This window comes from Myzus persicae, unplaced genomic scaffold (genome assembly GCF_001856785.1).
Source record: "Myzus persicae strain clone G006 unplaced genomic scaffold, MPER_G0061.0, whole genome shotgun sequence".
Taxonomy (NCBI): domain Eukaryota; kingdom Metazoa; phylum Arthropoda; class Insecta; order Hemiptera; family Aphididae; genus Myzus; species Myzus persicae.
This window is the reverse complement of record NW_019103026.1, coordinates 67,592-87,735: the sequence shown is the minus strand read 5'-3', so window position 1 is coordinate 87,735 and position 20,144 is coordinate 67,592. Positions and strand designations below refer to the sequence as shown.

At 26.5% G+C, this 20,144-nt stretch overlaps 1 protein-coding gene across 1 annotated transcript in view; it reads left to right on the top strand.

Annotated features, from left to right (window-relative positions):
- Positions 1–20,144, top strand: part of LOC111033639 (glutamate receptor ionotropic, kainate 2-like) — a 189,999-nt gene that overhangs the window by 103,716 nt on the left and 66,139 nt on the right. The window contains exon 2 of the mRNA XM_022314471.1: positions 12,061–12,222. Within this exon, the coding sequence (XP_022170163.1) occupies positions 12,061–12,222 (162 nt within the window). The remainder of the gene's footprint in view (positions 1–12,060; positions 12,223–20,144) is intronic.

The window sequence follows — 20,144 nt, the reverse complement described above, 5'->3', positions numbered from 1 at the left end:
GATTAACAATAGTTAACAATTTATTCACACGGACGAAATTATTCATACAGTAAGTCTATAAAATGATCAAAAATCGAAATTTTGTTAGGGTTAATTTTTCCCAGGGGTACTTAAATAAATGATAAAAGGATAATATAAATACATTTAATTCAAAATACTTTTTGATTGCGACAACCGATTGCTCTAAAATGGTAATATATTATAAGCCTACAGTCAAACAAATGGTGTACACCGACTTTTTTTATACTATTATCACACCCAAGCGATATGTTGGAGGTAAATATTTTATAATTTTATAGCCTCGTGGTTTAGATGTATTTTATGATTACAAATGCGTATGACATTGACTCGAAATGTTTTTTTTCTAATACGGTCGGCGTATTCGTAAATTTATCATCCACACTTTGACTTTAATATTATTTTGGATGTATTCTGAGAACATATCAATTTCACTACAGTTTAAATATTATAGGTAAATTAACTGGATTATATGTTTAGGCAATTTTAAATCATCTATATTTCAAAATGAGTATAAATGAATAAATAGTTCAGAGACTATAATAACATGCATGATACATGTTAATAACAGTACATATTTAATTTGAATAAGATTCGTTTTTTTAAGATGTTGATAACAATTGTTATTAAAAAGAAAAAACAATTTTAAATTGTTTAAAAAAAAATATTAGTGTTGTAACAATAGAATACAACTGTTATACTATAGGAAGTGGGACGAAACACAGCGAACACTACATTTTAAGACCACGACATTGTGTTTGTAGTTCGTATACTGCACTATAGGGCTTCGCCGAGATAATTTGATTACGTTAACTATTGAGGAAATTCGATATTTTTACCAATACATCATAAAATTAAAAATGTTTCATGTATTGTTATACGTTTAAATAGGTTATAACCAGTCGTTTTAAAAATGACAATTTCCATTCTATCGTGAAGATAATGTGATATTCTGTTTATGATCTTTAATTTTTAATCATTACAATATTTCTTAAAGTTTTCGGATATTTGTTAAATATGTGCCAGTAAAATATGTTGTTTAGCTATTAAAATGATTTTATCACTTTTCCTATACCTAATACCAATAACATAGACGAATGTTCAAAAATAACGTACTGCTGTTTAATAATTCATTGTTTTATTCTTATAATAGATTTTATTTAGCAGAAAGTTTAAAATTAGATTTTTTGTTTTTATTTAGCAATTAGTACTAGACTAATACAGATAATTAAAATTAAGATTAATTAACAACATTTAATTGTTTGGGTGACTTAATTATTAATATCATAATGCCTGTCTATAAGTAATATTATTTAAATTTCATTCAAATATATATTCATAAAATGATACAACTTAATGTACATAAACTTTGGTCATTTGTTTTTTCCAACTACCATATTGACGATTGGGAATATGTCTTGGTAAATTTAAAGTAGGTTTAGTAAGAATATTCATATTTTTTTTTCACCAATTTCTCATTTACAATAATATCCATTTTAAAATTACTATCAACTTTTATAATATAATTCACTATTATAGTATTATAATTATAATTAAAACGTTATGTTTATAATTGACAATTAGAGATTGTGTGTTGAATAAATCAGAAACTAATTAAGTAAATAATTATTTTCACGTGGTAGCAGTGTAAACTAAACTCTAGTGGTATCAAAAAAAAAAAAAAAAATTATAGTTTATCGCAGTCGCATATTTTAGTTTTATATTTAATAAAAATGTAATTCAAATACAAATTTATAAAATGTATCTACTTACAAAGATTTGTATTTGTTTAACATAAAGTAGAGATTTTAAGTTTCACACATTCATTAATTTACTTCTTTTGGTAATCTAAATTAAACTCAGATATTTATCTGCTTAATAATAATTAACCACCCTTAGGGATGAAAATCATTCAAATCATATAATATTATTATATACGATAGCAAAGGCAGGTAATATTATATTACTAACGTAACATTCAAACATCATATTATTACTATAGAAAAATTGTTTATTTATCAGACGTTCACGATAATAATCTGAACTAATAATAGATATTACAAAATATACATTTACACTCATATTGAACGTCGTTAACTTTTGATCTTTATAAAAAATAAAACTTTATACTTGGAACTTTATAGAAGTTCACCTAAAAAAAAATTTGCTAATTAAATTAATATTTAAAAAAAAAATTATCATAATATCTACAAGTATTTATATTATAAAATATTTTGAACATTATTTGTTAATCTATTTAAAAAAAGTTAATTAATTAAGTCAATTCATCAATAAAAATTAAAATTTTTAGCGATGATTTTCAAAGTTGAACTAAGGTTGTATACTCCACCAATTTAAAAAATAAAGTAAAAAATAGTCTGTTATAAAAATAGAGTGTACAAAATATCTCAGGCACAGAAAGTTGCTTGAAACTTTTAGAAAACTCCTTTGTTCTAAAAAAAAAAAGTCGTCATACTTGTAGTAAATTTATTGCGTTGGTGAATAATTTAATAATGATAATTGAATATCCTCAGTAACTCTGCGTCTAAAATTAGTATAGTAACAGAAGACACATCTTAAAACTCTATAGCAACCACAAAATATAAAGACAGCATTTGTCCATATGGTTATTCAACAATTAAATAATATATAATAATATATTAATAATAATAATATATAATAATGTAATATGTGTAATATATATGTATAAATTCTGATTCTATGGTTGAATACAATAAATTCTAAATTCCACAAATATATTTTATCATATGAGTATAATATGTATAATAGTAGACAAATTATAAATTATTTTTTTTAGAAACAAACTCTTATTTTAATTCCTCGATAATAATTTAGATACTCCAGTTTATTATTGTTAAAAATTAAAAACTCAAGGAATCATTCTCAACTACAGACTTCTTGAAATCAAACCAATTTCAACTGCTTTTATATAAATACAAATTCAGCTTAAAAATAATTGAAATATTTTCATTCTTCATTTGTAGGTTTTTTAGTCCATGGTAGTGAACTCAAATGAAATTCCTGCAATTGTCACAAATAACTGACAAACCTTTCTATGCGGACACTCTGATGAAGCTTAATTATTTAAATTGTGATATTGAACTCTTTATATCGTTGTTTTTAAATTCTTACTGTATTACTGACATAATATTGTAAGCTACTATCATATCAGTTTAATAATTTAAATGGTCTCCAATCCATAACAGTTTACAATAAAAGTTGTTTTGACGTAGGCCATAGAGTTAATTATTAAAAAAAAATAACAGTCGGTAGGAAAAAAAATACGATGCCTTTTCTCTGTTAAAAAATGATTTCACATTACTTACACACAAAAAAATACAGCCACAGTAGTATATTCTTACGATATTGATGTGAATTTATTATTGTTATTAATATATCTTTTATATTATAAAAGTCAGAAGAAAGTAAAACTTTTTTTTTATAAATACTTTAGTTCTTACCTAAATTAATTTATCGTCATATATTTTCTATGTAGACACTTCGATTAAGACAAAAAATAGAGTTTTTTTTAATATTTCAAACAATATACTCCATAATTTTTTTAACAAATGTTTGGTTAAAATTATTTTGCTGATAACAATGATATTAGTAGCCAAATCATTTTATATAGAGTCAATAAATATTATCGTATCTATTTTCGTCGAAATCAGTTGTCTTTGAATAATATCCATCGACGATTTCAACTATAAATAATACATTTTAAAGGTATACTTATTATTTTAGGTACACTTACAAAAAAAAAAGTATTTACGTTGTGGTGTTAAGAGGTGAAGTGGGTGTTTAGTGAATAAGCTCATGGTACTACAACACTATTTAAGTAATTTTTCAAACTTTTACTCTTAAAAAAATGGAAAAAGTTTTCAGATCTGAATACTTAAAATAATAACAAATGCGTCGTTAAAAAATAAATATTTTTATAGAGTATAAACCTTAATTTTTTTCAACAGTTTTAAGCGTGAAAGCAGCCCTAAAAAACTGTAATCAATCTTTAAAACCTCTAATATAACAATATCAAAGTTACTGAAAAACAATCAAAATATGATAAATCAATCCTATCACTGTAAAATAAAAATTTTACCTACAATATTTGTTTTATAATTTCTTTACTATTGGTGATAGTCGATATTAAAATATAAATTTTGTTTTTGTTGAATGTGCAATCCATAGATAAGACTTACAAAACATAAATTAATAATGATTGATCCGATAATAATATATTCCGGACAAAAACAAGCTATAACATTGAAACCAATATCGACCTACCGATTCACTCTGCTTCATTTTAAATCTCAAGTATAATACCTCATAAAACAGACATATTAAAATTGGATTTCAGAGACTACCTCAGGGTTTTCATTATTCATATATATTAGAGTGTTATATGTTACCAGCATTGCTCATAATCTGTTTTTTATATTATGTAATAATATTATATTACATACTACCTAGGCTTTTATGAAATGATAAAAATTCACTAGTTAATGTATATAGTAATTATATTTACTATTACTATGCAATAAAAAAAAAATACCGAACGCAAACCAGACTATGTAATTATAATTAAGCTTGGTAAATAGGTTACCTATTAATCGATTTTCTAGTGGTATACTGGTTGTTTTATCAACTTTAACACAGGGTGCCAAACTGCATTTTAAACGTAGTTTTACTATTTTTTTGGAAAAATGTTATTTTTTTAGAGTATAGATTAATTTATTTATTTTACTTTAACTAAAATAAAGAAACTTCGCATTGATATTACTACATTTAATTCGTAGTGACTGCACGTGACTGTTATATTTCAAGAAGTTGAAAATTCACTATTTTTTAAAAATCAACATATTATTTTAAAAAATGTTTCTTATCGAATTCTCATGAAAACTTTAATAAAACAACAGTAATTTGAATTATTCTAAAGAATCAATGAATCTCCAAAAAATGCTAATAATGTTAAAATATTCTTGTATTTCTATTGTGTACCTATATAATAAGTGGAAGTTTCGAAAAACAATAGCATAGATACTTTTTAAATTATATGAATAATCTAAATCTTTTTTATAAATTAAGTGTGTTGTAAATTTTAGCAGCTTTTGGGGGTTTATCCTTACTAATTAAACGAAAACGTGAGAAAATCAAAAAAATATTTTTTTCAAATACAATCTAACTAAAATTTACCACCAGCAGGAAGTATGATAATTACGAGTTAAACGGGTCCATTCTTCTATCCAACATATAACATTAAAACCACATGCACAACAAAATAAAAATAAATGTAAAAATAATACACTCTTTGCTGACACATAGAATCCAAAATAAAATTTTGTTTTCGTGTATCTAAAAAATAATGGGTCGTATATTTGAATAAATTACGGCAATATACCACTGACACAATGTGTAGTAGAATAAAAATATGGTAGAGAGCAAAATACGGTTAGCAAAATAATGGGTACCTGAAATATATTATTTTTATACGGTTATTGTTATTGTTTTTGGTGTATATGACGAAATATTTATTTTAATTTGTTGATGATTATTACGTGTGAAACGTGGATATGTGTAACAAGGAAAGATCCAACGTCGACCACCGTCTCTGTTAAATGACGGGAATTTCGGTGTTCTTCTAAATAGTCCAATTTTATGACGGTATTAGGTATCAGGGTAGTATACTTATATTCTACGACGACTGTTTATGGTGTGATTTACTGGCCATTTTCCCCCAAAAACAAGATACTGTATTCATACGTTTTCCAGCGTTGTATCAAAATAAGAATATCGTTCTATTTATTTTAATAACATACAAACATTATAATGATATGAAAATATAAACCGAAATTAAATATAATGTATTACTATAATAATATAAAATAATGATTATAGTTAACTTTTTTTATAGAGTATAATAATTTTAATAATACAATATTGGGAGTATTTAAATTTATAATTGATGGTTTTTATACTTAATATATTATATTACTTTATACCTCATATTATAAGAACAATCAACTAATAATTTTTACCCATGTCAGATCATCATGTTATACACCAACATACTTATACATTATGTAACAAAGCCATATAATGTATATTCTTTAAAAATGTATTCATTTGTTCGTATAATATCACACAAATATGATATTGGCTTACCAGTTATGTTATATTCTACATTTTGATATTTATTTGTTATTAGTATTATTATTATTATTATTATTATTATTATTATTATTATTATTATTATTATTATTATTATTATTATTAATTGTTCTGTATGAGATTATGAAGCAAATGTTGAATATTATAAGGTTTTATAGATACTTAATGCCCGCGTTTGGGTGCCTCAATCAGAATTAAATCAGGGTTACGAAATTATCAACTGTTAGTGCTATGCTCAATTCAGACATTCAGTTCAGAAAACAGTTAAGGATGTTCGTGCTGGTAAAGTATAGAAATACAATGGTCAGTGGATACATGCATATGTTATAAGGCTTAATGTATGATTTTAATATTTGAAGGGAAATAGACACTACGATTCTAGTCCATACAATGTGTAGAGGAAAATGGAAAGTACCCTTCATTTTCGTTTAGAGAAATCGAACAACGGAGTAAAAAAGTATTTCATTTTTTTGCGGAAAATGATCCTGCATGGTTCGTTTTTATTCGTAGACTAGTAGTACCTACTATTGTGTGAATGTATTTATACGTGTATTGATACGAAGACACCCATAAGTCACTTATTCAAGTCTTGATGAATAGGTATAATGTTAAACAGTCCCTTTTTTAATTTTTTACCTATATCTAAATGACCATTTCTAACTTGTAAGATGTCTATAATTGGATCAATTTCGATGATCGAGATTACTACATTGATATAATATAATATGCATTACTTCGTCGTTAGAATTTTTAGATATCAAATGTATGTAGAAGGTTCAAATTTATATTTAGAGAGAGTTTTAAGATACACACAATAGAACAAATGCAGTGTACTGACATATTTAGGTGACTCGTTTTTACGAGTCAATGACATTGCAACTTATTGATACTCAATTTACAAAATACATAATATATGGTAAATTGGCGTTTAAGCTTGTCAAAGTATCTTTTACCTTTGATATTCAAATTATGGGATCGTCGATTTAAACTGAGCATCGTTTGATATCGTCATGTAAAGTTAATAGAATAAATAAATAATATAATGAATACAAATTACATATTTTAGTATCACATGAAATCTTTAATTTGAGTATAAATGTAATAAAAACGTGACAAACGTTAGAGGGATAAGTTTTTAATTAAATCGTTTTAAAAGTACCAACGTTGTTATATTTTTTTTCAATTTTTTTTTTTTATTACGTCTTTATAACGTTTTTATTGGCGTCCCAAACAATCTTAAATTATTTTTTTTAAGCATCAAGAAAATAAAAAATAAACGATTTTACAGTAGGTATTGCAATTATATTTTTTACTACACAGGTATCCTGTCAGAAAGCTCTACGATGCATTCCTAATTTAATTAATAATATATGCCAAAGGGTAACGGTAATAAATGATAACCTTTTTTTCCTGATTAACCGACAGCAGAAGAGGCACTGTTTGAACAATACCACTTCTTTGCTGCCATCGTTTATTGACAATAAATGATAATCTATTGTCTCCTCCTCGTTGATTTCCTTACGTTTTGTGCCGATTATGGTGAGAACTCTGATGGCGGAAATTCACGATGGTTCGTCACTTATCACAACCAGGGAGTGGAGTTGACAAAACAATTTATTATTATTTGCAATCGTGATATAATAATACAACAGACATATAAAATAAATCAGATAAAAATTCGTCCTGCTAATTCACAGTATTTTAAATATAATTTTAGTTGACATTAAAAGTAAAGGAAGATACCAGAGATATACAACTAGATGTCTGAATGTGTTGAAGTTTCATACGACCTATGAAGTTTTGCAGCAGACAAAAGAAAAAATCCAATAATTTATGGAATATTTGATTACGCCATGAATATTATATAATTACAACATGAATTAAAAGGAAAAATACACTAATTCATGAATAAACCCGATAAACACCAAGGTTATTACCTGATAATTGTTGTTGTGAATATATTATATTATAATTCATGGCATAGTCACAAACGTCGTGGATTAATCAACCATTGGTTTGCCCTATTTTATACATGGTCGCTGACTTCATATACTCACCAAGTGGGACATCTCTTTTGTTTTATATATTTATGAAAGGTAGGTACATATACTCAGTCGTTTTTTACTTGATATCCAGTTCATTCCCTTTCAAAAAATATTAATAAAAAGCATTCTTGGATATTACCGCAAGTATCTACTTTTGTAATAAAAATAAACAGATCAAATAGTAGATACTAAAGAAATAATCAGTGTTGGCAAGTTTAACTATGTACCTGAAATCTGGAAAATGTTTAAATAATGGACAATTGCAGTAAAGGTCGTCATTTTTATTGTCAAATTACACGTAATTATTATGGCTTCATCCAACGCATCTCGCAACCATCATTTATCACTTATATTGCATTGAATATCAGTAGAGTATAGATACATCAATCCATTTCTCGAAGTTGATTGCTTAGTTTTTTGAAGATAATTTGAAGTAATTTATGAAAATTAATTAAACTCAAGATTATTCAGCTTGATAAAATGACCTCGATTGTTTCTCTGGATAATGTAAAGCGTTAGGTTCTATACTTATCTCATTAAATGCTCTACAATGTAATTGTTATTGTATGCATATAAACCATACAAAAAAAAACTGTAATTAATAATTTGTTACTAAAATGTATATAACTAGCTTGTGTTTTATTCATTATCTTTATCGTGTATACACTGTGAACAATTATTTGTTTAACAAATGAATTAGCGGTAAATGTTATTCAAATTTCAAAGAACACATTCTTGTAATTTACCAAAACAAATTGAAAAAATAAAACCGAAAATATTGCCGAAAGATATATTTACATATTTTAAGATGTGAATACGATTCGAGTAAACATGATTAGCTATTAAAGTATACAAAAAAGAATGAACGTTACTAAACAAATGTATATAGTTGTGATGCTTGGTTATTTATAAGATACTTCAAAAAAATCTTTAAACTTAGTTCAAAACATAATAATAGCCATCGATAATGAGTTGTATGTATAGAACAAAATCAAATGGGTACAAAATACAATGGATAACATTGAAATTTCATTAATTATAAAATAATAATATAAATATGATATAGGTTATAGAGAAACAATATACATTATAAAATTATTTTAATAATTGGTAATTATTTCTACAGTAGTACAATAATTCATAATTTTAAATAGGTAACAATAACTCGGTTAGGTACTAGGTACTCATTAATATACCTACATCCATATTTTCAAAAAAAAATAATGTGCTTCACAATTTACAATGGAAAAGGGTAGCTTTCTGCGTTTTTTTACTAATATGGTGTATATATACATCAATGTAATATTATAATAGGTTTTGTTTATAGGCTTAAATATTATGTTATTTTAAACATAGAAAATTGAATGAAACACATCAATTTACAGCAAATAGGACAATCCCATTAAAAAAAAAAGTTTGACCTAACACAGTTATACAGTACAATCATTAAATGGCATTCAAAAACTGTGAGTTTGAAAAGAAAATGGTTTTCAGTATGTTAAATTTCTAAAATCAGAAAATTAATAGATATTGTATTATTCAATGTAAAAAAATAATGTTAAGGATACTTGGTGATCAGAATTTTACAATCAACAAATGTGATGTTGATTAAAAATAATTGTTATCACCTAAAAAAATCAATCAAATTCTGTTAAAAGAAAGTACCACTAAAATAATACATTTTAATTATATATGTCCACAGATTAATTTAATATAAATTACATAATAATTGGTAATAGTAATGTACTAATGCATTTTAATAAAAGTTAATGTTAGTAAGCGGGCGAAGTAAATAGGCAATTTAGCTACATTCCTGCGTGTTTTACTGGTATACTGTATGTAAACATCTATGTAATATTTAATGGGTACAAAAATTACGACGTTTTAAGACATAGACAATTTAATAAAATACATTACATTCATAGCAAACAATCAATCATACTTACATTGTCAAAGGTAAATCATAATGTTAGAACATTGAGAACATGTTAGGATTTTAGTAACTGCAAAAAAATCTCAGTATTTCGAGAAACAGACATCAGAAAATAGTTTAAAATGACTCATAAATGATGAGAACTTGAAGTTCCATAAATATAGCATTGGTTATGAAAATCGTATGAGTGATTAGGCCGGAAACAGATTTTTTCTCCTACTCCAATGAAATTCAAATTGTTTTTATTCCAATGCTTGATATATTATGCACCATCATGTAAGACACTCATACAACATGTAAATCAGTCGGACTGCTTGATAAACATATTGTTATTCAACACTCTGTATACTTGCTCGTACTTTAAGTACGAGCAAGTAAAATATTCTTCACAAATAAAAAATAAATTCCCCTTTGTTGCAGACCGTATAAACGGTTGAATAATGGTTTTAAGCGTTATGTACACCAACTAAAAAGGGTCTTATGATTTTGGGCGTCTGCTTTATGATTTATGAATCGATGTAGTTTTGTAGCATTAACTTAACTTTCAGATTTCCGTCTGTGAAAATTCGAAACAAACGTTTATGTTGACTTTGTAATGCATTCAACCTATCAAAGCTGACATTGAAAAACATGTATTTTAGACTCTATATATTATCGTCATCGTCATTAAACACGCACACTCAACTCGCTTGACTGTAATTAAACGAAAACAATTTACTAATTGATATTAAAGCATTCGATAATGTTGCTATTTAATTTTTTTTCACATTTTTCTTTTCTCTTTATGTTTAAATTTTTTGTTTATTCTAATTTTAGAAATACTTACACGAATTACTATTATAAAATTATAATGATTTTTGTTATTTTTATTTATGTCCGTGTCTATATGAAAATGTAAAACTATTTAAAAATTATCATATTTAAATTCCTTTATTATAATATGATAATTTTATTTCAATAATGCAATAAAAATTAAAGAGTAGTATACTGGACACAATCAAGTTGTATATCTTAAATATTTTTTCATAAAAACAATAAATTATTTTCTTAGAACATTACAAATTTTTATGGTTAAGGCATTCAATAAAAATGGCCAGCAGTGCAATACGGCTAAACCCAACCTACCTATAAAATATATTAATATATTCAATATATAATACAAATAATTACATACGAGTATATATAATTATATTATATAATAGGAAAAATAAAAAATATTTAAAACTTTGATCTCGTAAAAAATAAAGAATAGAAACTTGTTGAATCAAGCTTGTAATACTATAATGGTGTAGGCAAAAGATAAAAATATACATTATGGTAATTTTACGACTTTTGAGCGTTTATTGTATGTTCAACAGTTGAATTATAGTCTCATTATGTGGTTCAATGTTGTTATAAGGGTATACTATGAATCTACTTTAAGGGTTTAGTGGACATTAAAACCATAGATCATATTTATAAAGATCGAGCGACGAAAAACACAATTTAAAAAAATCACACGTAATTATTTATTACCCTTTTGTCAGTGGACCTCTTTTTTAATCTTACTCAACCCGAACACAACTATTCACAATCTTGACATGGTCCTCTTCAGTTATTCGACTTCCATCAGTTTCAATGCTGTTTAAATAATTTACATAAGTCCTCGTTATCCATAACTAGTCTAATGGTCGTTTTACGGAAAATTCGAACACTCAAATACACAACCATAGAATATACTTCCTAACCTTATGATTAATTCCCATTGTACAATGGAATCGGTTTGAGAGGTCCTTTAACTCCTATGAAACAATGAATTTATATATATATATATATATTAATATAGTATTGCATTGCCATATTTTTTACAACCCTTTTGACATAATGGTTTTTCAGGAGCGATTTTCACTCAAGAAGACAAAGACAGTACCACGGAGGTAGCATTCAAATATGCTGTATACAGGATAAATAAAGATAAAGCAATCTTGCCGAACACCACGCTTGTATACGATATTGAATATGTTTCTCCACACGACAGCTTCAAAGCTTCTAAAAAAGGTACTGATGGTTACATAATATTTTGATTTATTTTAATTTTGAAAAAATAAATGAGAAAAAATATTTTCTTTATTATATAACTATGCCTATGGTTTGTATTGTTAAGAACAGATATACCTATTTTTTATTTCGATTATAGTACAAATTTTACAAACCGAACGAATTATATAAATTGCACAATAGTCGAGATACAGACATTGCGTTGTATTAATTAAATATTTCGGTCGATTTCGTATGACAAACTGATTAAACAGTCTGTATATAGTTAATTATGTGATTTTGCTAAGGATGGTACTAGTTTTCAGATAGAACGAATGCAATTATAACATCTTCTTGCTCGAGTATTGGCTTTCGTAAGCATAGCATAAATATACCTATGAGAATAGTACAGCAAATAAAGGTCCATTAATTATACGTCATAATATCGTAATTACTATAATTAAAGTTGAATGTATTATAAATACAACAATATTTATAATAAACATTGCAAAAAATAAACTTTATAAACATCTTTAAAATTTGTAATTTGTCAAAATTTAATTATTTTCATCATAATTTTATATTATGATACAATTATCGCTATGATAATTACTAATGAATTTGATGTAACGAGACGTATTCTGTGGGTAAATGTGTAAAGAACATAAAGTATATTCATTTCAATATTGTAGCTCGTTGTATATCTCAGTCTACAGACTAGAAAACAAAACAATAAAACCCCTCCCGACAAAGGGTAGTAGAATACTACCAGATATTTTTCTTCTGCGTGGAAAATTGAGGAATCGTAATTATGTTTTTGGGTTTATTTCAGAGGAAAAATATCGAATGACATACTATTAAGATTGATTTTTAGGACAGTAACTATTGATTGGCAATAAAACTCGTTACCAGCAATTGGTTAGAGAAAAAAATTGCTTCCAACCAAAAAACACAGCCCCCCCCCCCCCGATTTTCAATTTTTGGATTTTTTACCATTTTTTTGTAGAGCCGGATTTTATTGGTGTGTAATCTCATTTTTTTAGTCTGTAGAGATACAGTTTTTTTAAAACCAAAATGTTGGGGACTCCTACCAATTTCTACAAACGAAAAAAAAAATGAGATTGCAAACCGACTATAAACGAATAGTAGAAAAAAATTCAAAATTTGAGATTGGGGGAGCAGGGGAAATGGACCTATAACAATGTACCTTCAGATGTCTCAACGATCACGAATTGGTACAAAATGTCATCACTATTATCAACGACGAGTACTAATTAGTACTACTGTTGTACATATTTGAGTTTTAACCGATAATGTCTTCATCATAATTAATTATAGACGCAAGAAAAACATATAAGCAATATACAGTTATATTCACGACAGCGATAAGTCAATAATAATAGTCTTATATCAGGTTGCCATGACATTTTAATTTAACGAAATAAAATTGAAAAAAAAAACGTCTTCCTACCTATGACCGAGTTCAACGTGGTCACGACGACAATGATACATAGTCGAGACAATTTATTGCCAGGACACGAAACATCGTCGTTCAGTGTAGTATTATTATTTTTTTATCAGTCACCAACACTCAGAGTACACGATACGAATGGTCTCATTGGTCGGAGACGAGTATATTCTGGACAGTGAGCTGAGATATATGTGAATGTGTGTGCGCGTGGATGTGTGTGTGTGTGTGTGTGTGTGTGTGTGTGTGTGTGTGTGTGTGTGTGTGTGTCTGTAGTAATAGGTCACGAATAAAGCCGTATGAATGTGAAACGATATAATGGTAGGAGGCGAGTAAGTGGAACTTCACATAAATCATTCGAATCTCCCGAAATACCCGCACGTTATTACAGTTAATGTATATAGTACGTTCTTTTTATAAATATATATATATATTATAAACAAGTTTACATTTATTTATACAAAATGCTGAATAGTCGTGGTCTTATACAAAAGATTTCCTGCGGACGTGGCGTGGATTCCGGATACGAGATTTACTCCGCCGTTCAGCCAGTTGTTTAATGTAAATATTCCGCCGCCGACGACGACAATAAATAGCCCCGGGAATTTAGTGACCATTCGCTTACTTACCTTTACAATCCTACGAGGTCCATACTTCTAGTTTGATTAACCATCATTTACCGCACGCCGTCCGGCCAAATCTAATAATCGTCGTCTGACAGATTTAGCGAGACGATTTTGAATAATATTGTTGGCGCATAATGCATCGTCGAAGTTTCGAGTACCTACTTGTATCTACAACGAACTGTTGTGGCTAAGTGACGCAAAATTCTGATCGTCCCGTTTTTTTTTTTGTAGGCACAGCTGAACCGTTTACTCGGATGGTTAAAATATATATATATATCCGTTAGGTTCGACAGATTATATTACGCGTTCAATGATAATCGTAAAATAATTATTCTAAAAAAAAAACTTTTGTACTTTTTACGGTTCATTTTTGAAACCTAACTATTTAACATAATCGCATTGATTAATTTTTTTTTTTGTGTACCTAATCTAAAATGTTATCATTTATACATTATATTTTCTATTTTCTATTTTAGTTTTAGCACATTTCATAAGTCTGGTCATAAGTATGAAGATTCGTATAAGTTTGGGTTTGTTTTGTGCTCGAATCTTGATTCTTCGTAGTAGGATTTGCTTTCAATTCAAATGTATCTTACTAATGTGTTATAATATTATTATACATTATAATATAATACATCGTCAACGTTAAACGGATGAAAACAGTATTATGTTGTTTTTTATATTATATTGACTATGACCACACACTAGTCTGAATAAAAGTCTCCGTACTAAGAAAATGCAATAAAATGACGTCTAGTCCACTGAAATGTATCTCGACCAACCTATGTTGAAATCAGATAATCACAAATATCTTACGAACACGAAGTTTTATTAGATATTACTCAATGTATTACGTATGTGATTTGTTTAAATTCGTATATTATTATTATTATTATTATTATTATTATAACAAAGGTACCTGCCCACCCAGGCCATTTTATAAAATGATTTGTTGTAATAAATCTTGATGTATTGTGTTACACGACCGATAAACAAAATAATAAACAATATCATGACGTAGGAGAATATTTTAGATTTTCGTAACCACATAAAATCTAATAATAACAGCAACAACCATACGAGATGAACAATAATAATATCCAAAATTTGTACAGTTCACAGAGAGTACCTATACATATTACAGAAACCGTTAAATTTCGTGGAATCCCAACATCTTATTTTGATACTGTTTTTCGCTTAGTAATTTCATTTAATAAAACTTCATTTGTTCATCTCGTACACTACACGCAATTTCCATTTAACGTAATGTAATATAATTTCTAAAAAAACTCATCCCCACTCAAATGTCATCGTCGTACGCAATGTTTTACGGTATACGATCAGCAGTAGATATTTATTTTATATCAGTTGATGAATTATTAAAAAAATGACCCAAAGTCGATATTGAATTATTCTTCTACTTGAGTGTTGAAATAAATTCTTAATTAATGGTTTTATTTAATTGCTACAGTTATAGTTTTATGGACAGTTAATTAAATGCATAATAATAGTATGCTATTAAAATACTCAAAGTGAGTATGAAATCAAAATTCATAAAGGAAAAATGGGCTTGAGTTCATCAAGATATTGAAACGACAAATACGAAGAAGAAAAAACATTTTAATTTATTATACTAAAATTAATTAAGTTTTACTGCGATGTTTTTATTCGACATAACACACGAGTTCTGGAATTAAACAAATATAAAATATTACGTATGTATTACATTATATAATAATATAAGAAACATGAAATACAGTTTCTCATGATTACTTTTTATGACCAACTATTGGATTTGTTTATGTCGTATCGTAAAATATGCATACACAATATTATACTCGAGTATATACAATTTTATTTATACAATCAAATATTATTCATATACAAATATCAGATATTCTATACGCAGTGTATTATTATACGAATCAAAACTGAATATCACTAATAAAAATAATACCATAAAAAACTTTTTGTTTCTTTTTTTTATAGCGTTTATGTTAGTTAATTCTTATATAGTAAAGTTTTGAATAGATTCTAACTATTTTTCAAAATATCTAAACTGTATGTTTTTATGAAAATCTTTGAGTACTTATTAAAATTCAATCTTGTAAATTTAATTATTAAAATATTATCCATGCACGAATACCTATAGTATATTCTGTATACAATGATACACATTGTTATTCGAATTAAAAAGATTTCGCTTCTTGCTTTTTATAGAATTTAAGTTAGATCTTATATTATGGTATAATTAATTGTATGTACTTATTGCAACTATTTTTCAAAGCATCCACAAATGTACGTTTTTAAGAAAATGATTTGTGAACGAAACGACTTAAGATTAATTCTCTGACTACTATTATAATTATTCTTGTAAATTTCATTTTTTTTTTTTTTGTTGACTTGGATTAGGAAATTCTTTAAAATTTGCGAATATTCTAACTGTTATATTATTAGAAATTTAACATTATACTTAACTGGCATATACTACTGTATACAATATTGTTATAAATATTAAAATAACGATTACATACGAAGCAGAAGTCAATCAAGCTGAGTCATTTATATTATATACGCCAAGCCTTTGGGTAGCGTATACCACAATATACATATATCAATATATATATATATGTATACATTAACATTTTTTCTCGTGAAAATTAGTATAATAAATAATAATATATTATGTAAACATAAAGTTGGTTTGTTGATTAAAAAGTAACTTACAGGTAAGCAAAAATAAACAATTATGCGTACCTAATTAAAATACAGATTAGGTTATTGAAAATAAACACGTACAATACCAATTAAGTAGATCGAATAATGATAAGCAAGATATTTGCAAACTTCAATTAAAACTTAAGACTCATAAATTAGAGCTCTTTTTCGTATTCATAACCCCTTGTTTATAGATTGACTTACAGCTTAAAGATCAAATATCGTAAGAAACTAAACGACGAAATTCCTTAACACACAAGCTCTCATAAACTCTGTACCTTAAAAACCCTATGCGTATGGTACGACAAAAGCTGTTTGAAATAATATGCGAACAACTTTGCATAATCTTATTTTCATAATATTGAATACAATCACGCCTATTTCTGGATAGAACCGAAATAGTAAGATATCAACCCAAAACAATGTAACAAACACAACAGTGATTAAACATTTTTAAATAAATTTGTAAATATAAATAAAAATTGAGAAAAACAAGACGAAAATATGGTTTGACTTATCACACAAAAACACATAATAGCACTTCGTCAATTGTTTATCATAAATACTACAAAACTACATACCTAATGTAATTTACTAAAAATATTTTTTATTACCTACATTTTTACATGATCACAAAATATATTCAAAACATGTACTCAAAATTAATATGGTACTTTTTTTAATATCATGATACAATAATTGTTATAGCTTGTAGCTGAATTAGATCAATATTATAAGTACATTGTATAGTTAAATCGTTTTTGTGAGCTCCGTGACTTATGAAGTAAATATAAATGCTTTAACAGCTGGTCGTATCGATTAGTTTAAGCATACAAAATGTAATTCTAAAAAAGAACTTCTCAAGTCTGAAACGTACATACAAACCTCAACTATATCGCAAAGTGTTTTGATTATAATACAATAAATTGTATTGTTGCTTACTTCGTAATATTTCCAAAAATTAATATTATTTTATATTTAATAATTATATCCATTTGCCGGCGTAGTGTGTAGGCAATTTCGGTGCATTGACGTGTAGGTGGTTTTCGAAATGAGTGTACCGTTCCCAAACGAATTTAAGATTATCAATTCGTGAATATTATAGAATTGCCACTGAATGAAGAGCAATAAGTACACATATTATTGTTGTGTAAACATGAACATGTAGGTTAAGTTGTTCCGTTTGTGAGCCCACTCCATGTAATGCTGTGTACCGATTTATCCATCAATGTCAAATTTTACTCTGTTATGTACCACTATCAAATACGAGAAATGTCCATAAAGTATTTCCTTGATTACATACTTTAGGCACTTTGAGTTATACGTATTTCAGTTGGATTTATTTTGCCATGTTTATGTTGTTTTGTCGTGACCTATGTCGTACAAAAGTGGAATAGCACAAGATGCAGAATTTGTGCGTAGATGAAATGATTATATTACAATGTAAATCGTCATGAGTAATAAGAGCGGCTTTATCTACCACTTTTTTTTCTTTCAAAATCATCTTCTTAAAGTATGATTACGTCGGCCTTTTGGCCATGCTTATAGAAGCCATAGAACGCACACGCACTCTGATCGATTAGTGGTTATCCGTGATTCGACCTTTACTACTTGATAATATGTTTACACGAGTCTCATGATTATACGTACTTTTTTAGGTCTAATGTTATGTAACAGATTCTTAGTTATAAAAATTCACATTATGCAAGAAAAATGTATACGTAATCATCTATTAAAACTTAAAATAACGGGTTTCATGAACAATATTTTAGTTGTAAGTGTTTGAAAACAACAATAATTGATATATTATAATTGATCCGCCCAAATGTTGAATCAGTACAAAGTATAAAAATATGTTATTCATCCTGCAGCTAGTCCTCTATTCCACCGAATAAAAATAAGCTCTTATTTTTGTGGGTTAGTTATTTTTAGTTGTCACTATTTTTCACGTCACTCTAAAAATGGCAAATATCGATTTTTATCTCACTATTCTAGATATAAAAATGCAAACACTTTAAAAACATAAATATTACATTCAGATAATATCATAAATATAATTGATTTTTAATTTTTTCTAATACAAGTGACTATCAAACTTCTTTGCTAGTTAATGCTCCATGATAATGAGAACTATCCGAAAATCGACTAAAATTTAAATTAAAAATTCCTCGTATTTGCATAGTTATTGCTTAAATTAATGTCATATTTAACAATTGTAGCCAGTGTTGAGACTTAAGTTAAATACATATGTAAATCTAAATAAATCGATATAAATATTGTGAGTTATCTAATAAATTATATAAGATATTAAAAAAAAAAATCATCTATATCGATACATTTATCTAGATGAGTTTAGTTATATGTAAAATAATATTTTGATTCTATTCATATTATACAAATATTACAATTAAAATATTTAATATAAAACAATGTAAAAATTATATCATTATAAGTATTAAATAGTTTATTTTAAAATGTATTATTCATTTATACTTTTCAATAATTATAATAATATCTATTTCGAACTTTCATTTAAACCTAATATTTATATTTCAACCATATTCAAGTAGTAGCAAAGTGTACTCTAAAAAAGTTAAATTTAAATACATAAAAAAAATTATCGTTTTTTTACCTAGATAAAAAATAATTCATCTTTTATCATTATCTAGATATATTTTGATTTAGTTATCTATTATCTTTATCTAGATAACTTTTTGTCGTATTATCTTTATCTTTATCTAGATAAAAAAAAAATACTTATTTAACCCCAACACTGGACTTGTAGCTGGTGAGTATATTTGTTTCTATCCGGTTTTATTGATAATATACATGACTTATAACAGTACTAAATCTTATATTGTTTATATTATATACATTTTTTTCAGTTAAATACATCATATAGTAGTATAGTTGACTATAAGACTAAAAGTTCATTAGAGATGGTAATATTTTAAAAGAGTATCAAATTCCACTTATAAATTCATAACAAAAACAAACTATATTAAACAGTATTGTTTAAATTAAAAGGGAAGTAATTGCTTCTTGCTTTATTAGGTTAACGACACTCAAAATCCTTATTTAAAACGAAAGTGGCAATATTAAGAATATTAATTAATATATTTAGTGGCATT